This window comes from Genypterus blacodes, unplaced genomic scaffold, assembly GCF_046128005.1.
Source record: "Genypterus blacodes isolate CSIRO-AG114 ecotype Tasmania unplaced genomic scaffold, CSIRO-AGI_Gbla_v1 ptg000053l_1, whole genome shotgun sequence".
In the NCBI taxonomy this organism is placed as follows: domain Eukaryota; kingdom Metazoa; phylum Chordata; class Actinopteri; order Ophidiiformes; family Ophidiidae; genus Genypterus; species Genypterus blacodes.
The window spans coordinates 687,835-708,050 of NW_027466865.1; the positions used below are offsets into that span (position 1 = coordinate 687,835).

At 44.6% G+C, this 20,216-nt stretch overlaps 1 protein-coding gene across 5 annotated transcripts in view; it reads right to left on the reverse strand.

Annotated features, from left to right (window-relative positions):
* Nucleotides 1–20,216, reverse strand: part of arvcfb (ARVCF delta catenin family member b) — an 89,321-nt gene that overhangs the window by 21,303 nt on the left and 47,802 nt on the right. For all 5 annotated transcript variants that reach the window (XM_076150740.1, XM_076150738.1, XM_076150739.1 and 2 more), the window contains 3 exons: nucleotides 14,779–14,896; nucleotides 14,512–14,683; nucleotides 8,949–9,020 (listed from right to left, as the gene is read on the reverse strand). In XM_076150740.1, coding sequence (XP_076006855.1) covers nucleotides 8,949–9,020; nucleotides 14,512–14,683; nucleotides 14,779–14,896 — 362 coding nt within the window. The remainder of the gene's footprint in view (nucleotides 1–8,948; nucleotides 9,021–14,511; nucleotides 14,684–14,778; nucleotides 14,897–20,216) is intronic.

Genomic DNA, 20,216 nt, shown 5'->3' on the forward strand with positions numbered 1-20,216 from the left:
CTGGAGAGGTATGTGTGACTCCAAGTTAGTGTGTGTGTGTGTGTGTGTGTGTGTGTGTGTGTGTGTGTGTGTGTGTGCAGTGTTTGAGCATCATCTGGAGTGCCTGCTCTCTTTATCCAGGCAAGTCACGTCCTCATCCAGACACAAACGAAAGCAGAAACTCCAGCAAAGGCAAGAGCAGGAGGAGGCAGAGAGCAAGCAAAAGCTAGGGAATGAAAGAGAAACAAATGAAGAGACGGAGACGAAGAGAGAGAGAGAAAGAGAGAGAGCGAGAGAGGGAGGGAGGGAGAGAGGGAGAGGGGGAGGATAGATCTCCCTGCATTTGACGGTCAAGGGAACAACAAAGAAAGCTTTGACTCTGGTCGTTAAGAGAGGGGAGGAAATGAGGAGGATAGAGGGAAGGAGGACGGGAGGAGAGATGGACACATTTTCCTGGACAGGGAAGCGGTAGAGGAGGGTAACAGGAGAGAGCAATAAGATGAGCAATAAGGCTAAAGGGAGGACACGAACTGGGAGAGAATGAGAAAACATGTGGAGAGGAACATAGAGTAGTAAGAGAGAGAGAGAGGAGGAGAAGGTCTGAATTTACAAAATGTAACTGTTGTTGTTATGGCGCCACCATCAGGTCCATCAATGTTTCATGTTTGACATATGGTCCAAAACCGGTTATTACATCAAACCAACCGCTACACGCATTTCACAGATTCTTCCCCGGATCACGACCAACCTGCCCACCAAGTTTGTTGAAATCCATCTCTGACTTTTTGAGATGCTGACTCACAAACAAGCGGACAAACACAGAAGAACACACGACCTTTACGTCAGAGGATAAAAACAAACAAGCAGCTTGGTTCTCAAGATGACAGCGGCTCAGAGAGAGACGATCCCTGGAGTTTGGGGTGAGGGTGAGGGTGGGGGTGGGAGGCTGAGCGTGTGAGTCCAGCCTCTGGGAATAAACCCAGATAATCCTGTGGACTGCTGCTCTGCTGGTGGGAGGAGAGCAGCAGAGATATGATGCTGACTGGAACTGGGAGATATCGGCCTCCGACTGGGAAGGATTAACGCGTAACCACATACGCCCGCAAGGAAAATGACTCCTTTACATCGCCTGTACATGTTTTTTGTTCAATTTAGCTCATTCTGGCAGGCAGTATCCATATAATTCCTTGATTTACTTTTAAGGCGAGCTGCAGTGATAAATCTGGAGCGTCCAACAGTGAAGATTGTTCAGTACGTCTTAATTTAGCAGGAAAAACTAAACTGAAAGGAACTTACAAATAAAGACTTGGTCACCAAATGTGTTTTAATTTAAATTTTGGCGCAATTCCGAACCTGGAAGTCCCCTAAATCATCCAGTAAACAGAGCTATAACAGTATAACAGAGCTATAAGTTGGTTAAAGCTTATGGCTATATATCATGTTGGTCTTAATCCAACATGTTCAAGTTATCAAGGTATAACACAAAGATGCTTTTTTGTTGATTCACTTTCATTTCAGTCAGTTTTTCACATATGTCATGTATTATATGTGATACAAACTGCCATGGAATGAGCTCAGTTAAACAAGAAATATGAAGATAAAAGTCATGTTTTGTTCCAGATTTAAGTGGTATAATGTAAAAAAAAAAAAAAAAAAAGCTAAATTCAGCTGGTGCAGCTTTACAGCGCCACCGGTGGTCAGACACTCCATTAGACGAGGGTCCCCTCAGATACGGCACATACATGACACATACATGATGATGGCTGCGATGCTACATGACAGCGCAGACATTTCCTCTGTCTTGGTCGATGTTATCGGCCATCTCTCACATACGCCGCCGCTGCTGCCCCCAAGTGTGATGGATACTCAGGATCATCTCTTGCCTCGGAGGCTGACATGCCTGTGAACACATACAGCTACACATCTGGGACACGCTGGGAAACACACACTCACGCGTGTACACACACAGCTGAGCCTGTGGCCAATTTTCTCGGGCAATATTCTCTCTCTCTCTCTGTCCATAATATGGTGACAAACAACACCGCCTCTAACAGCCACATATTACCACCTCACGGTCAAGGGCACAGCACGCCGTCTTTAATGTGTGTGTGTGTCATTGTATGTGTGTGTGTGTGTGTGTGTGTGTGTGTGTGTGTGTGTGTGTGTGTGTTTGCCGACAGCTTTTGAATGAGGCTGTGTGTGTGTGTTTGAGCCTGTGTGCTTCTAAGAGCCAAATGAAAGGGAGCGAGATGTGCAACTAAAATGAACTCATCTAGAAATCAAATGTGAATTAAAATCCAAATTCTTATAATTACACAGCAAACAGGCGCCTGAGGAGGCTGGAGACACAACAGAAGGAACTCTGGGCTGCTATTCTTTGTGAGTCTTAACAACAATAAGCTCGACTTTCTTGCCTCTCTGTTCATTTCCCTTCAGTTGCTGCTGTGCATTTCTGTCACAATTTGTATTCATTTTTAATGGAGAAAAGAGTTACAGCTAAAGTAGACAGAACATATAAATCCTTAATCTTAGCAATCTGTTATAAACGTACACAGTCCATAATGTGATCTATAATGAGCTGCTCACTTCATATGAATGTGAGTGTGAGTGGATCTGACCGCCGTTGTTAAATACCTTCGTTCGGGCATTCCTCCGGGTGCGTTCAGGCGTCATCGGGGTGCATTCAGGCACTCCTGTTTACATGACTGATATTTCACCTGATGTTTACGGGTGCCAGGGTTGTGTTAAACTCGGAAGGGGAACTCTCTTACTGCAGCTCTGTTGTAGCTCTCGCAATGCCATTAATCTGCTTTTAATTAGTTGAAAGTGTGTCTCGCCTAAACGGGAAGCAGCTCTCCTGCACCTCCAACAGGCCAAAACAAAAAGCTCCAACTGGCAGATCAAACTCGCCGCGCAGCCTCCCACTCGTCTGGAATCATTCGACTCTTTTAATTATGGCTTTGCTTAAACTGCTCAGGTTTGGGGGAGATGGGGGAGGTAAACCACACAGTTCATCAGCAGGAGAGCCCGGCGAGGCCGAGCACAGTGGATTCCCAGCGCTCTTTCTGGAATCCTGTGGAGCCTTGTAGGCGGAAAGAGGCTGATTGGAGGCAGAGCACGCTTTGGCGGAAGAGAAGTTTAAGGATCTTCAAAAACAGCTGAGCACCGCCGCCCCAGTGGGGGGGGGAGTGGTTATGAGGGGTCGTATGCGCGGCACAGAGGAAGTGCTGGGCTCCCTGCGACGCTGTCTAACAGGTGAAACACACACACACACACACACACACACACTAATCTGCAAAGGACTCCACTCTGCTAATGATGTATGGAGCAGCTCTCTCACTCTGCAGCAGACCTCCCTGGATTCACATTATCATCCAAACATCTTTCATTTCCAACAGTCCCATTTAAGTAAAGCTCTCACTCCCCTCGGTTTGGTTTTCAGCACTCTTCGCCTTATTACCACTCCTCTTCATCTCTTCATCGGCGCCTGTGTGCAATGGCTCCTGGGAGTGGGGGGGGGGGGGGGGGGGCGGCAGCAGCTGAAATGTCAGCCACAAGCTGAACTGGAACTCTTATAATTAGTAATTTTCTTTGTTGTTCTTACTTTTATCATCAGTGGCGAAGGGGAGAAGTGATTGGCGTGCAAGGAGCTGCGGGTGAGCTGAAACCCGACGAGCAGACAAAGTGAACGGGGGCACGGAACAGCTGGCCCGGCAGAGCAGCGGAGTGATGAGCGAGGACAGGCTGGAATGAACGACAGGACCTGCTGCTCACATGAAGCGATCCTCTTTTTTGCTGCATCTTATCTGTGCAAATAATCCTCCAAATTTGACGCACCTAATCCTTCCTGTCGAGAGAACGCACGCCACCCGTGGTGTGCTGCTCTAGAACCGCTGTGAGGAGATACTTTCCCCCAAACAATCTCCAAGTAAACAAACCGAGGGGGCAGTAAAGGTCAGAGCAGCCTCACCTAATCCCTCAGAACACTCGACCTCCCACTAGGGTCATCATATTGATTTTAAAAATATTAATGAAGTACATGATGATGTACATATGTCCATCAGATGCTGGTTCTTACTGTAAGAGATCCCAACTAGCAGTTATGCAGCATTGATGATGTGTTACATTTTGATTGGTTGTTCTGAGAAGAATAAGAGTTAATATGCTGCTTCAAGTTTGCAATATATGTTTGGTGTCTCCGCTTGGCTGTGTTCTGCTGCAGAGAAATAAGTAGTTAGCTTGGGATTGCATCTTTACCTTTGCCACTTTCAAATGTAAATAATTAATTACGTGTCGATACTTAATGGTGACAGTCCTGCTTCCATAAGGGCTTGATGATATCCACTATAGACAGGCTGCACATGGCACAACAGACAGGAGCTGCAGAGTGAGATGAGGTGCCAGACAGTCTGGACACAAGTCGGCGTAGAGAGTGATGAAGAATGTGTGAATATGTGTGTGTGTGTGTCTCATATACGCGACCTTCCACACCTGTATGAGGCAGCGATGGTCATTTGCGGTGGCACTTTGCTGTGAAATGTGACAGCGGCCAGAGAGGAAGAGGAAGTGCAAGGGCGACGGTGTGCAAAGAATTAAAGGGAAAGTGATTCATTCTAGCAGTCAGCCGATCGAGTGAGCCGAGGAGAGGGCGGCGAGACAGCACCCATCATCCAGGTGTGAAATTCCACAGGGGGAGAAACATGACGACACTGCAAGTTAATAAGGCAAAAAAAAACGTTGAATAGAAATGCTTTACTTTTATACAACTTTTCTGTGGCGTCATAACAAAATCTACCTTTGTTACTTTCTCACTGTAAACTTATCTAGTTATGCAGGTATATGTGTGATCTGGAAGTGGAAGAATTGTGGTTTGACAATAAGGAAGAAACTTGAGAGGAAACGAGGCATCAGACTCGATTTGCTTTTACTTTTCGACTTCAGACACGTCGGCGAAAACAAACAGAGGAACTCCAGTGGGACGATAACAAGCCGGTTGAAACGATGATACGTGTAACAGCTCACGCTTGTGTCGTTTGTCGAAGCTGTGACCTCTCCCCAAATTAAAAGCTGGACTTGCAAAGATGAAAACGCTGAGATGCCAACGTCGCTGCGTTAAACGCTGCACAATGCTCAGCGGAAAGAGATAAAACTCTGATGAGTGGAGGAAACGCTGAAGTTGCAGAGAGAGAGAGAGTAGGAAAAGCACCAAGGCTATTTGAAAACGTCTCTGTAATGCTTAGTCAGTCTGCTCTTATTGTCAGATATGACTAATTAGCATGAGCTAATGCAATGCTAGCTCAACAGAAACCACCAGCGGTTCCATGACGGCGGCAATAAGCTATGACAGAGGAAATCACTCTTTTCTGTGGCGCTCAGCCGTGCGACCTTGAGCCACGCTTGCCAGTTTGGATTCTCTCCTTTGCAGCTGAGTTCAAACTGGCAATTAATGAGAGACAAAACATATGCTTATTAGCAACGTCTAATATGTACCAGGCCAATTCAAAATGGCACTGATGTGGGAACAGGTGCTGGGTTTGAATCCTGTGCTGGCTCTTTGCATGTGTATAGCTTAACACCGTTCTATTAGTGAATCCAGGAGATACGTTGAGCTTTTATTGTGGAGGGCAGAACTTCTATCTTTGTGCTGTAGAAGAAACTACAACAAGGATCCATAAGGGTCTATTCAGAGACCTACAGACCTGAAAAGAAGCACAAATACCTCTGAAATGCTCCAATCTATAAAAATGAAAAGTCAGTGACCACATTGGGATGATATTTCCTCAAAAACCATGAAATTTTGTAAAATTGCTCCATGAAACGCTCGCTTAGGCTGAGCTGTGCTATCTGGAAAGGCCAATGCTCTTCTTCTTCATCTGTCAGGGTTGAATGATTCCCACCTCAGTAATGTCAGAATCTGAGAGTTTGAACAGATTTACCTCAGCTGCCAAAGCTCCGTTGAACACACACACACACACACACACACACACACACACACACACACCGTACACGCACACACACGGACGCACGCACGCACGCAGGCACGCACGCAGGCACGCACGCACGCACGCACGCACGCACGCACGCACGCACGCACGCACGCACACACACACACACACACACACACACACACACACACACACACACACACACACACACACACACACACACACACACACACACACACACACACACACACACACACACTGGTCCTCTGACAAGATGTGAGCCACTTGGCTGCATGGTAACAATGTGGTGGTGAGAGACGGTATTGTCTGCATAAAGAGCTCCAGATGAAGGCGGCATGAAACGTAAAAGCTAATTAATTCCTGGCACCTTGTTCCTCCCTGGACAGCCGAGTCGGTTTTTACATCTTCTTCTTTTCAACCTCCTCCTCCTCAGGTCTGAGGAAAGCTTGTGAAAATTGAAAACCTCCTTCGTTTTCTGACGCCCACTCTGATCACAGATACCAGCATCTCCTCACCTCCAGCAGACTCTCTCTCTCTCTCTCTCTCTCTCTCTCTCTCCCATCGCCTGACCTTTCTCAAAGCAAAAGGGGGTTTAAATTAAGTGTTTCATCATCTCGGGTACTCACAATCGCCGGCTTTGCTAATGAAATGCGCTTTTTCACGCATCTTTAATTACTCTTGCTGCGTCTGTTTCTCGCTTAGCCGGAAGCGTGAACCAGCAGTAACTTGGACGAATGTCTGTCTTCAACAAAAGTGCAACTATATGGACACAATCGCTCATCTAATCAGTCAGAGCGACACATATGCCAGCCACATAATGGACCGAGGAGAAGAGTCCTCTGATCAGCTCAAAGAGAGGGAGGTTCCAGACTGGATAGGCCGATTACAGCAAGAGAGGCAGTTTGACACTTACTGACTAAACTTAGACAGAAGAACTCGTAGGTGGGATCAGGCCGGGATCACTTGTGTCTCCCTCACTCCCTCTTTCACTCGCTCCCTCACACACACACACACACACACACACACACACACACACACACACACACACACACAGCAGTAATTTCCTTCTGAGAGGTCCGTTGTGGTTGCTGTGACGACCTCTCTGTGTCTAACATCTGATCTCGGCCTGGGTTGGCGTGTAATCTCCCTTATCTCCTTTGGCCATCGCCACTGAGCAAGAGCAGCAAACTAGACCACAGATGACCACAGGATGTTTTGGGTGTGTGACAGTGTGTGTGTGTTTTTGTGTGGAGTACATGCTCTTACCAAGACAAATACACCTTCCGTCGACAAACAAACAAGCTGCCGTGATGATGTTTATCGGCTTCTAGCCATTGAGAGTTTCTCCTGTAGGAGTAAATTGATAAATGTTGGCTATCTCTGCTTCCTCTGTCAATATTCGGAGGTGCATTGAGGTAATAAACGTTTATATTATGTCTGTCTGTGCGCTGGACATGCCGAACAACTAAAACTCAACTGCCTGCGCTCATGTTTCCACCGTGTGTGACATTTGGGCCTATAACCATCGTGGCTTCTCTGGTGTTTCTGTGCTGTGTGGCCCTGTGATCTCATCTCAGGTCTGATGCACATCCCAAGTCATTTTAATCATAAGAGTCAAAACCAATCAAGTGGAAAACAATGGTTATCATCCCGCAAGCTCATCTGCTTTCTTTGACTTTAGCGGCCATTAAAAACAAAACAGGTGGAAAGGTTTGGCACTTAATCCTCATCTACTTTAACAAGATTTCATTTCGCTACGTTAATGTGGCTAATTAATGACGGGACGGTTAATTGGTTTTGACTGAACGGATTCTCGTAGACGCTGATGTGTTGAGCTACACATACACACACACCCACACACACACAGCGTCAGTTATCCGTCACCGCCAGGACACAGCAACTAAACCTGTGCTCAGCTCTGTGTGTTGAGCTCAATCCTCGTTCATTCTTGGAGGAATATTACACTATAAATAATATCAAATTGGACCTGATTGTTGTTTTCAACCTTTTGAATTTGTCTGGCAACTCTGTCTTCTTCTCTGCAGAACAAGAAGCAGCATTTGTTATTCGTTGTTATTGTGCCAAGAAATGATTTCTGTCTCAGTGGACCTCCAAGTTTTTACAGATGGAAAACTTTAGAGAAGATTCATTCTCCTGGATACTTCCTATTATCCGAGACTCAGGTTATAGAATTTATTCAATCATTTACTCCCTCATACCATGTTTTACCAACCGGCACAGAAGAAGAACGAACTCCTCTGTGTTTCTCTGTGATACACCTGTACTCTATAGGTGCTTGTTTTGTTGTACTTCCTTTGTGTGTGTGTGTGTGTGTGTGTGTGTGTGTGTGTGTGTGTGTGTGTGTGTGTGTGTGTGTGTGTAGGCTATCTAGGTTTGTAACACTTCTCAATTGAATGTATACTAAAGAACATCAGTACATGTACATTATGCATCTATTATGTATCTATGTGGTGACCTCCTTTCCTCCCCCTCTTCCTCCTGTGTGATATCATCTTTGCTTGCTCTCTCCTTGCCAAGTCAAGAGGAGATAATGGAGGGAATCTTTGTGTATGTATGACCTGACCCGGATTGTCTGCCTAACAAACCCAAGCCCCGGCTTCAGACACAAACCCTGCACTGGGTCCTGTGAGACTCTCAGTCGATTTAGAAACGGGTACAATAGAACGGACTCCAAGGCGGTGTGCAACAATGGCCGCCCTTCATTTCTGAACCGGATAGATTTCGGTGTACAATAACAGCAGCTGCGCTTCTGCTTTTGTGTCCCCATGCATTGTTCTGTTCTGGAGCTTTAGAAACGCTCAGAAATCCCCAACAGAGCCTCGAAAAACATCAAACAAATGTTGTCAAAAAGCTTTGGAAGGTTCTGTTGACCCGACCCGTCTCCACCATCTGATAAGCTGAGTCATTTCCAGCCTCACCTTTCTGTCAGGAGATGAACACAACTTCCCCCTCAGGACAGAGCGTGACGGGACAGCCGCTTACCTTTCGACGGCTCTGTGCGTTTGGGCAGATCCAGCGTGTCGTAGTTTTTGTCATTCTCGCCATTTTTCCTGCCTAGGCCGAGGAGAGAGAGGAGAGATGAAGACGTTAGCATCCTGTGGTCAGACAACCGGATCACGCTAAGCATTGTGCAAGACACTAGTGTCAGAGACCGATATTCCTCTGTTCCTCAAAGCTACATGTTGAGATATTTGGAACGTAGGAACTTTCACACCGAAGGTTTGGATCTAATTTAGGAAGAACTTTACTAGCAGAAATTCAGTAATCTGTAAGCACCACGTGCTTCATACATTATTATTCCTTGCTCACATTTGAGGAATGGATAAAAACAAAACACATAGTAACTTCTGGTGACAGTTTGTCAGACTATTGTTCAACCACAGTTACTTCATCAGTGTGATCATTGTTTAGTATTTCAGAATGCCAATTTAGCTTCATCCTGGAGTTGTTGAACCTGCTGAGAAGAGCTGCTCGAATAATACCATTACCTAAATGGTCGCTAGTTCCTGCAAAGCATAAAAACTTCCTAAGATCCTGAAATGTTTTTATGTTCCTGAGGAACAAAAGCATCTGAATTGATGGTGATAAGTTTGCTGGTTCCTGAGTTCCTGCGGCGTGAAAGTATATCGTAGTCGGATTGATGACTGCCTTTGTTTGTACTGTTTGACGGTACAAACTGATTTACCCTAAACATAATGAAAGGACAACAGGAATCCAAGTAATTGGAAAACTAGTATATCGGCTTTAAGTGTCAAGACAATTAAATGACCATCACATCACACACACCTGCCAATTAAAAAGCATGAAAACTCACACAATATACACACAATACAGCTAAATGTGTCAGACGCACGCACGCACGCACGCACGCACGCACGCACGCACGCACGCACGCACGCACGCACGCACGCACGCACGCACGCACGCACGCACGCACGCACGCACGCACGCACGCACGTACGCACACAAGAAAATACCAAAAGATATGAACACAAGTCTACACACAAACTACACACGTACACTTTCCCAATGTAACAGTGGTGCTTCCCCTGAGCTGTCAACCCTTTGAATAATGCAGTGAAGGGAAATGGTGTGGGGGTGGTTACAGTGCAGCCAGCTAATGGTCATATGGTCAACTCTCATGCACATGACATGCCCATGGGACAGTACACAGAGACAGCAGATGTGGGAGCAGACACTGGGCTGATATACCACTTCCCTTCAGGAAATGTCTTTTGTCAGTATCTCTTTCAGGTGATGGCTCCATACTTTCATCCTTCCTGTTTGGACTTGAAGCGAGCTACACCATGAAGATTCCCAAACAAAAAGCCCATAGTTTTTTGTTTGGGCCCATTTGGGCTATGGGCCCATGGGCCCTTGACACTGTAGGGTAAAGCCTGACTTTCAGAACAACTAATATAAAAATAAATCACCAAATCAGATTTTGCACTAGTGTAAACTAGTCAACTTGTTTGTTATGGGATTAATTGTAGTTCCTGCTCTTCACATTTCGCTAAACTGAGAGGGCTTTTATACTGAAAGGCCATACACACACAAACGGGAAGACGGTCTGCAGCAGAGCTTGACTCTGATGCGATGTGAAGAGCTGTTGGACTTACATCTGGATTGATTTCACAGATGTAGTGGAATCAATTTGGTGGAAATTTGTTGTATTTGTTCAGATTTGTCTGCCTGGGGTCAAACAGGATTTGATGTCACGCTGTAGGAAGGGGCAGATTTGGAATTTCTGGACTAGGTTTGGATTTTAGTTGATGAATCAAGCGCCAGTGTCCAACCTGAACCACATCGACACACTTACCTGTTCTAATGAGCCTTCACTTATTGTATTGGGCTGAGGAGTACAAACTTCTAACAAACTGGGAGGACTGGGAGGGATGGAGTCTCTAACACTACGGCTCTGTGGGCAAGGTGATGGGACGTTTATGGAATGACTTAAGACAATGGAAAGTTCTCAGGTTTTTGGTGGATGCTCAAAACTACAACCATTTTCTACACCCACGGGGAAGGAGGGGGAGGAGGAGGTATAAGAAAAGTGGGGGGGCACTCACCTTGATTAAACCATTCCTCTACAGTTAGCCAGGGAAGCAGCAGCAATGCCAAAAACACAGAGCAGGGAAAAGAGAGAAGAGGCATGGTGAAAAAGTGTTTGTGTGAGTGTATGTGTGTGCATCAAGATGCTCAGTAAGCCATGTGAATAGATCACACACATGGGGTCATCTCACACGGAACAGAGGAGGAGATGGAGATAGAACAAATAAAAGGGAAGGAGGAGAGTAAACGATGAGTAAAAGAAGATGTTAGAGTAAAGAGGAAGATAAACTGACAAGCAGAGAGACAATGGTAGAGAGGGAATCTGTCCTGTACTGTTAGAAGTTAGAGAGACAGATTCATATTAAATATATATGTGGAAGCGTCGCCAGCCAATAATAAATGCATCATTATAAAAACAGCGTGAGTAAAATAGAAATGAGCTCAGATGGATGAAAATTAAAGCCAAGAATCAGACCGTTTACAAAGCTAAACAAAGCTTTGGGGGGGTAAATGCAGTCTACTTAAAGAGACGAGTCGGCCATTTGCTGACATTTCATGTCTTGTTGTTCCACAGAAAAATCTGCATCACTGATTTAATTTGTATCATTGTGTAGATGTTTGTGCTTCTCTTCAGGTCTGCAGGTCTTTGAATGGACACAAATGGATAATATGTTCACCTGAGACCTTTGACCCTGAACCCTCTGTATGTTATCATGGATCTCTATCCTATAACTGAGACATTCACAATGTTGGGAAGATAAATAGTAGAAGAAGAACAGGTACAGTATGTATGGTGGTGTGTGATCATGTGTCCCCCCTGCACCTGAGAGAGACAGTTTAATATGAATGATAATAACTCAGTATAGATGACAAGATGTGCCGGCAGCATTTATATACATATTCCATTACAGACTGTGCGGGGAAGAGAGATGGAAATCACAGAACAGAACCAACTAATAATGAGAACATTTCTCAGCTAAAACAGAGCTTGAGGCTTGAAGCGCATGTTTTATTATTATGGCAAATTTAAAACTGACTGTGACGCTACGCCACGCTAGCAAACATCGCCTACTTAAGCACAAATTACAGAGTGTGTTCCTCCGTGTACTTTCATGGCAACATTTAATGTTCCTGCTCCCGGGTCTCTGTTTTCACAATACACCTTCAGCTAAACACACCTCATTACCCAATGTGTATGTGTGTGTGTGTGTGTGTGTTCATGCAGAACTACCGTTGCGTTTAATTGGGTTCTATATAAATCTGTATACATGTAAGCTTCTTTGAACGCTGAACCGACAGGATTCTCCAGTGGGTCGTTAGAAGTCAGGGGTCACCAGCTGGTAGGTCACACCTCATTGGCTGGCTGATTAATGGCGGCTGTTATTGCTGTACAGCGAGGAGATAAGGTGTCATTTAGCAAACAGCCGGGGAGAAGGCTGATTAACAGACTGCAGAGGACACATACATGTCACATCTGCTAAGGTGAGTCAATAAACACAAAAGCCTCCTGCCAAACACTGACTGTAAGACATAATAGACGACAATTACAATAATGTCTCCCCATTTAAATTAAACAGTGAACTGTCTGATGATGATGATGTTTCTCTAAAGACACAATGACATGAATATCAGTTTTATCAAGTTGTCATCTTGTGTCTCCACTTTAATTGCTATATTCAAATATTTGACAACCTTAGGTCTTTGTGAAATCGCTCCCTTTTGCAGTGCGACTATTAATACATAATAATAGTAATGAGATGTGACCAGCCAAAGACTGCCTGTGTTATAATTCATTCACTGCCCATGACTTTAATAGTTATCCTTGGTTAGTGTCTAAGTTACTGTAACTCATTCACGTTGCACAGTATCTGGTGGGAGGAGCCTGGTTGCTTGTAGCGGCAGTAGCTCTGTCGCTAGGGCTTTCGCTTGGGAACCGGAAGGTCGCCGGTTGGAGTCCCTGCCGAGGTGCCCCTGAGCAAGGCACCAAACCATCAACTGCTCCCCCCTCTGTAATGGGTGGTAATGTAATGTAATTTGCTTTGGATAAAAGCGTCTGCTAAATGACCGTAATGTAATGTAATGTTATGGTTCAGTTGACATTTAAGCAGAAAGGAGACTTCCAAGACATCAGCGGTTTTTGGAGACGTAACTGATTCACTGTTACGTAATATTATAGTCTATTGTTGTTGAAGGTGTTATTGAAGTTTGTTCTGAAAGGTGGTTTGTGTGATAAAAACATTTGGACGACTCAGGCATCAATATTTATCCTGAATCACACACACACACACACACAGACACACACACACACACACACACACACACACACACACACACACACACACACACGCAGTAGTTTTTTTTTTTGCCATGCAATTGAAAGCTTTAGTTACCAAGACTTGCATTAATTAAGGATGTACAGGGTTTGTTGGTCAAATATTCTAACAACTCGAATACTTAAACTGGTACTGTGTTCTAGCTCTTCAAGAAGCTGTGTTTGAAATACGTAGTAATCAATATCATAACATTTTATTTTCTTATGGTCTATAAAAAATATAATATGTACACAAAATTATTAAAAAAGATATTATTTACAAATCAGCGTGTTAAGAATGCCAACGGTCCTGTTATCACAGTTAGCAGCTGCAGCCTCATTTGCTTCCACAGTCCACTGACTTTTCCAACATCAATGGATGATGGAAGACCCACAGTGAGAGTTTGGGTGAGTATTCCCCCGCAGTTTCCCCTTGCACAGGCACATCGGACATGACTGATTACTTTACATTATTACATGTTGTCAGAGTGAAACTGAATATGCATGAACTGAATCCCATCGCTGAGGAGAAAATGGTATCTATGCAGGCCAGATGGTCGAATTAATGCTCTGTTCCCTGTCAATTAAGTTTCAACCAAACATGGAACGCATAATTAGGACAATAAAGAAGCTAAATTATCATTTGGAAAGAAATCTTAATCTGAAATAATCTTACATAACAATCAAAACTCCAAATTTTCCAAAAAGTGTTCCATGGAAGGCACTGAAGGACGGAGTCCGAATCTTGAACTGGGACATTCTGACTCTGGACTCCAATGCAGTATTAGTAATCCAGTTTGTCACGTAAAGGTGGAAGTTGAAAAATCCCTTAAACCCCTGAAGATCCCTTAAAAAGCAAGCATTTACAAGAGAGGACTTGTAACATCTGTCTTAAAAAATGGATTCCCTGAGATAATGAGGTCATTTTCTCCAGATGTCACTAATGCTTTTTTTTTAGTGGCGAAGCATGAAGCTATTTGATCAGAAATATGACACACTGATCAATATATCCCTGCTCTTCTGTCATTGATTCCAGGAAAAATAAGACTGTGGTTGCATCATCTGCCTGTGTTTGGAAACGATTGAGATCTTGAGGAAATTATCTCGTTATCTGGGTAAATAATGGTTTGCACATCCTCTTCTTTCCTTCCTTCTACGCTTCTATGTCTGTGCTCTCCTCACCTTTGGCCTTCTTGCCTCCAAAGCAGCCGGCGTCGTCCTTCTTCTTCCTCTGCAGTCCTGTCGATCCGGGGGCCTGTGGCGCCGAGGGGTCCTGGAAGTGTTCAGCCCCGGGTATCTCTTTGTGAACGTGGTAGGACAGATTCCTCATGATGCAAACGCAGTTTTCCACAGACTGAAGGGAAAAACAGAGAGGGGCACAGACAATGTGTTAAATAGTGTAAATAACTTATTCAATGAGTTAAAGTCACATATCATCTGTTACACTACCTTATTGTCCATGTCTTTCTTCCCTACAGCTGACTGGAGGGCGTGGAGCAAAGCATCCACCAATCCCTCGCATTCCCTCAGTCTGCGGCGAGCCTCTGCCCCGTCTGAGCTCACGTTTCTGGAAAAGAACACACACACACACACACACACACACACACACACACACACACACACACACACACACACACACACACACACACACACACACACACACACACACACACACACACACACACACACACACACACACACACACATTGAGCAAGTAGTAACTAACCAGGCGCAGGTTGTTCTCCTGTTCAGACTGCAGAATAAAGGGGATCCAGCCTTTGTTGTTGAGGTTCCTTGGCTCTGGAACGTCCGACCCGGCAAAGGTTCCTTCCTCTGAGAACGCTTATCTAAACGGCTTTTATCTCAGCTGTTGTATCATATTTATGTTACTGACTCTGCCCTTTCATCTGGCACTTAGTTTTTAAATGCAGCTCTGCGCGTTTTTTGGCTTTGATCTCCTTTAATTGTATATTTTATTCCAGGTGTTTTAATAATTCTGTCTGGTCCTTCTTATTGCCTGATCCTAAATTCCACTTGTGAGACTCTTTTATGTGCCTTTTTTAAGGCACGGGATTATAAATAAAAAGCCCATTATCAGCTGGCCCATGTGACCCGAGACAGGATTTCCCCAATGTGTCCCCCAACATAAAACAGCTACAGATATAATGTAAAGAAAATGATGGCACACAGCTTTGAGTCTGGGCCCTGAGCTGAGGTCCTGATGCAGCGGCGTCAGACTGACTGGCTTTAAAGAGGGTTAAGGGAAAGCCGGGTCTCCTCGCTCCTCACCGGGGGACTCCATTTACCAGGAGTTCCAATCCGTATAATCCCATTAGCTGACCCCCAGTCAGGCGCGTGGAAGAGTGGCAGCCTTGCAAAGCCACAGAGCTTCATAATGCTGAGAGGACTGAAACAAAAATCACATCCACCGCTGCCTCACATGTATGAATTCACTATGAGGGTGGAGTCACAGAAACAAGTCACAGGTCACTCCACTAACTAACTACATGTACAACTACAGTAGAAGTGCAAGAAGAAAAAGAAGACCACCGTGCCGCAGACTAGAAAATTTAACAATTTGCTAGTGTTTTGTCTTTCTCCCTAAAAGCTAAAACAAAATAAAGCGGAATGGTCAAAAAGAATAGCATCTGCACACATTTCTGTCCTTTGTCTGATGCGGCGAGTTGAGAACCCAGGAACCCTCCTCAGTTAGTGCTAATTAAAGGAGAGAGCGGGCAGACAGCAGAGACCATCTGGACCGTCTCATAAACCAACTCATCCGTCTTCAGCTGGCACAAAATGGACGTAGCCTCCCCTGTAAACGGGTCCAGAGGAGCTCCGCCATGGATTTATCTGACAGACAAGTGTTTGGGGCAGACAGACAGAGTTTTATTGACAGCGCTTTCATTTCTTAACCGTCTAAAGAAATGACGGTTGTCATGTCGCAGAGTTTATGGTCTGTCCGTGAGGGACACAGCTGAACACAGTGGGACACAGCTTGCACAGGTTATCTGGTGGTGTCAAGTTTCAACCCTTGTTGCAATTAAAAGAGGAAATTCAGCTTCAACTCGAGCTAAATTAGTTGCACAACAATTGGAACTCAATCATAAATCGTTATTTAATAAGCACACAGATGGAGTTTTCATGAACTCTACATCAGTGAAATGTATTTTTGTTTTGTTTGTAAGTTGGAGCATGTTTCTGATATTTACCATTAAGCTTAGAGTCCAAAGTCTGTTTGAAAAAACTCAGTTATATTTCTGCTACAGCACAAAGACAGAACTAAAGCACAGCTCAATAAAAGCTACAATTTTGTGGATCCGGAAATACAACAAATATTGGTACTAATATATCACATTATGGGGCCAGTCAAGCTGAGTAAAGGTAAGAAACTGAAAAATAGATCCCACTAACAACACGTGAAGAAGTTTATTTTAAATGAATAATTGGCTTTATTAGTGTGCAAAGTGAGCAGAGCTGTCACTGGTAAATGAGCTCCTCAATCTCTCCAGCTGCACCAGATGTTCCTTTCTTTTAATAAGGGCAGGGACAAAATGGCTGCCACAGTTGATTGCGACTATTTTCCATATATATATTATAAATGTAAACCAATAAACCAATTAGGTGCTGGTAAGGCAGATCATTTTGTATTGTTGTTGACTTCATTTTCTTTGGCTGTTATTGCCTTAGTGTGAGTGTGTGTCTGTCTTTGTGTGTTTTTGTGGTCTGTCACCGCAATGTGAACGTGTCCGATCTACGAGGTCAAGCGTGGGCGTGAAGGTCACTCAGAGTCACGCAGCCAGAAGGCGACAACAGAGCGGCTGGAAGGAGCCGACTGACCGAGACTGACCGAGACTGATGGAGATGGATGGAGCTCAGCTGACCTCTGCCATCGCCCCGCAAGTTCAACAGCCACACCAGGGGACCGTATGTTTACCACCCTTATTACACGGACACACTTCATATTGTTGCAACTACACACACAGACACGGGTGCAAACAGATGCTATAAATCCCTGAACACACACATTCACAGTCCCTGGAGCATTCTGAAGAAAGCCTGATTCACTGAAATACAACTTTCACACTGTCTGCAGATTTCTTGTTCTACTGAGCTCATTCTGGCAGTCAGCATCTCATATACACATTTGTATCATCACTTCAGGTGTTTTGTGCTTGCTTCATGTCAGTGTTTGTTAGTGAAGTTCTGGTGGTTTCTAGCCGCCTGGTCCAGAGTCGAGCAGCTCTGTTTATCGCTCTGACGCTCTATTTCTTAAAGGCTATACAGAGGTAGAGTGCCACTTGGGGCACCATAATGCCTGTACTGCTTTCTCAGATTTATTTATTAAGTTGTTCACTTCTCAGAGACTTCTGGATATTCTGGAGTTTGTTGTCAGATCTCAACGCAATGGTACCTCTACCTGACCTGGTCATGCCCCTGGTGGGGAGCATGTTAAAAAAGACCATGGTCTGTATGAGGAAAGGATCAATTCGAAGCTTCAGCTGTGTTAGAAATCTACAAATCTCAGGCTGAGACTAAACCCACAGTCCAAGATTTTGTTTGTGATGAATGCTTTCACTACAATTGATCATAATTGTGAATTAAAATGCTTTAAACTTTGATGCCGAGTGACAGAATGAGCTCAGATCACAAGATTTATGCAGATGGAGTCCACAGGCAAGTATCAGAGCTTAATACAGCCACGACTCAATAGGCAAATAAATGCCCTGTTAAAATGCAGACAGCAATGGGTGAATGAAATACAAGTGTATTTAGACAGACACACACACACTCACACACACACACACTACTTTCTCCTCCACTGAGCACACAGCCTTAACACTGTAAATAAGCTGTGCCCTATCGACAGACGAGGACGCCATTATTACAGAACTCTTTCCAGTGTTATGACGGCGTGAGCTACGTCTCGGTTGAGGTGAGTAAACAGATTGTCCCCGGCGTCAGCACTTCTTCTCTCCTCCTCGCCATAACCCCGCGCCTAGGCAACTGCAGGCTTGGTTACAGTTACCATGGAGACGTGTTCTCATCAGTTCTACCTGCATCAAGGGTTGAGAGAGCACAAGCGGCAGGAGGTATTGGCAGTGTGTGTGTGTGTGAGTGCAATGAGGTACATACACAGGGTGATGGGATTGTAGCCGAGCGTTTGAGGAGGAAGTGAAAACACACGGACACAAGGGAGGGAAACTGAGAATATGACAGAGAGAGAGAAACAGTGAGGGCCAATGAGGGCAGGGACGCTTTCATTTATTCTCTCGGCCAAATTGTTCTGTAATCAGGTTTTGGCACTTTCTCTTCCTAAACTGACTGTGGGGAAAACCTCTAATGAGACGAAAATGTGAGAGACTTCCTGCTACTTCCTGCCTGCATTTGTCTGGATCCCAACCAGCAGGCTGCACCATCTCACTGCAAGAAGGCGTTCTGGCCTGGATTTGAGTCTAGACAGGCTGGACCGGAGGGACAACCTGCATGTGGTGCACACTGAGGGACACATTTACTAAGAAGTCATGGAGTATAATGACCCAATCCGTGTTTGGGTTACTAAATGATGTGTTTGGGGTCCTGAGTAAGTGGACTCCTGGTGATGCCGAGCATGCATACAAGTTAATCACATTTTAGCCTTTAAAATCGCAGCAAAGGCCAAATACTCATGAGTACAGAGTGCACGTAAACATACTGCATGGGACTGGATTACTAAACTGTCAAGGTCCTATCCACTGTTAGCTCTTCCCCCGTGTGTGTGTGTGTGTGTGTGTGTGTGTGTGTGTGTGTGTGTGTTTAAGGTACGAGCAAACTCAAGCCATTATCTCTGGCTTGCTCCCCTCAGGCTGGATGTGACCTTGTGTTGTTATTAAAACAGGCGGTCCATCGGGTCAGCAGATCGGATGTGTGAGTCGCCATTTTAGCAGTGAGGTTTTAACACCAATTTGGATCGAAACAAGGTGCAGAGACACGAGTGTGGCGAGAGAGAGAGCGAGTGGTGACACATTATTCAGAGGACGGAACATAAACATGCTCCCTTACTGCTAACGCTCAGTTACACAAACAAAGGAGGAGGAGAGTAAGCCACGCCCACTCAATTGGCGGCCAATTAAAGCAAAACCTTGAGAAAACTCAAGAAAAGATAAAGGTTTTGTTATGTCCAACATGTCCACCAAGTTTCATTAAGGTCCTAATGACAACAAACAAACAGGCCCTGTATGTAGCATTGCTCACACACACACCTCACTCTGGTGACCGATTCTTCATCACAGTGTCCTCACCGCCGTGCATTAAACATGAGACAAACAAGTTTAATTTTTCACAACCAGCACTTACAACCAATATCTATTCTTGCAGCTCTCCATAGCTTCACTCATCACTGATTTGAATGTTTCGCCAGGTTTCTGATGACATTTCCATCTGGAGAATTTATGTTTGTACTATTTTTTGCTGTAAACATTTCAATCACTGTGCCCTGAATAAACCCTTTATGAATTCTTTAGCTCTTTTAGTTAGACATTTGCATTTATTTGGAGAGTATTTCATGTTTTCGGAGGGAGGCTGAACCCTCAATCTAAGAAGGACATAGTTTCGAACTTTACGGATTAGCATGAGCATCACTCACAGTCAGATACTGTTGTTGCGGTCTCGGTGTGTGTGTGTGTGTGTGTGTGTGTGTGTGTGTGTGTGTGTGTGTGTGTGTGTGTGTGTGTTTGTTTGCAAGATAACTAAAATGTCACACAGATTTTGTTAAATCATTGGAACTTTATAGCAATTTTTGAAGAGGATCAAGATCAGGGTTGTGAAGTAACTTTGATTTTGTGCTGATTAATTATTTGCATTTATCTCCCAAACTACTAAAGAGAGAGATATTATACAAGTTACTA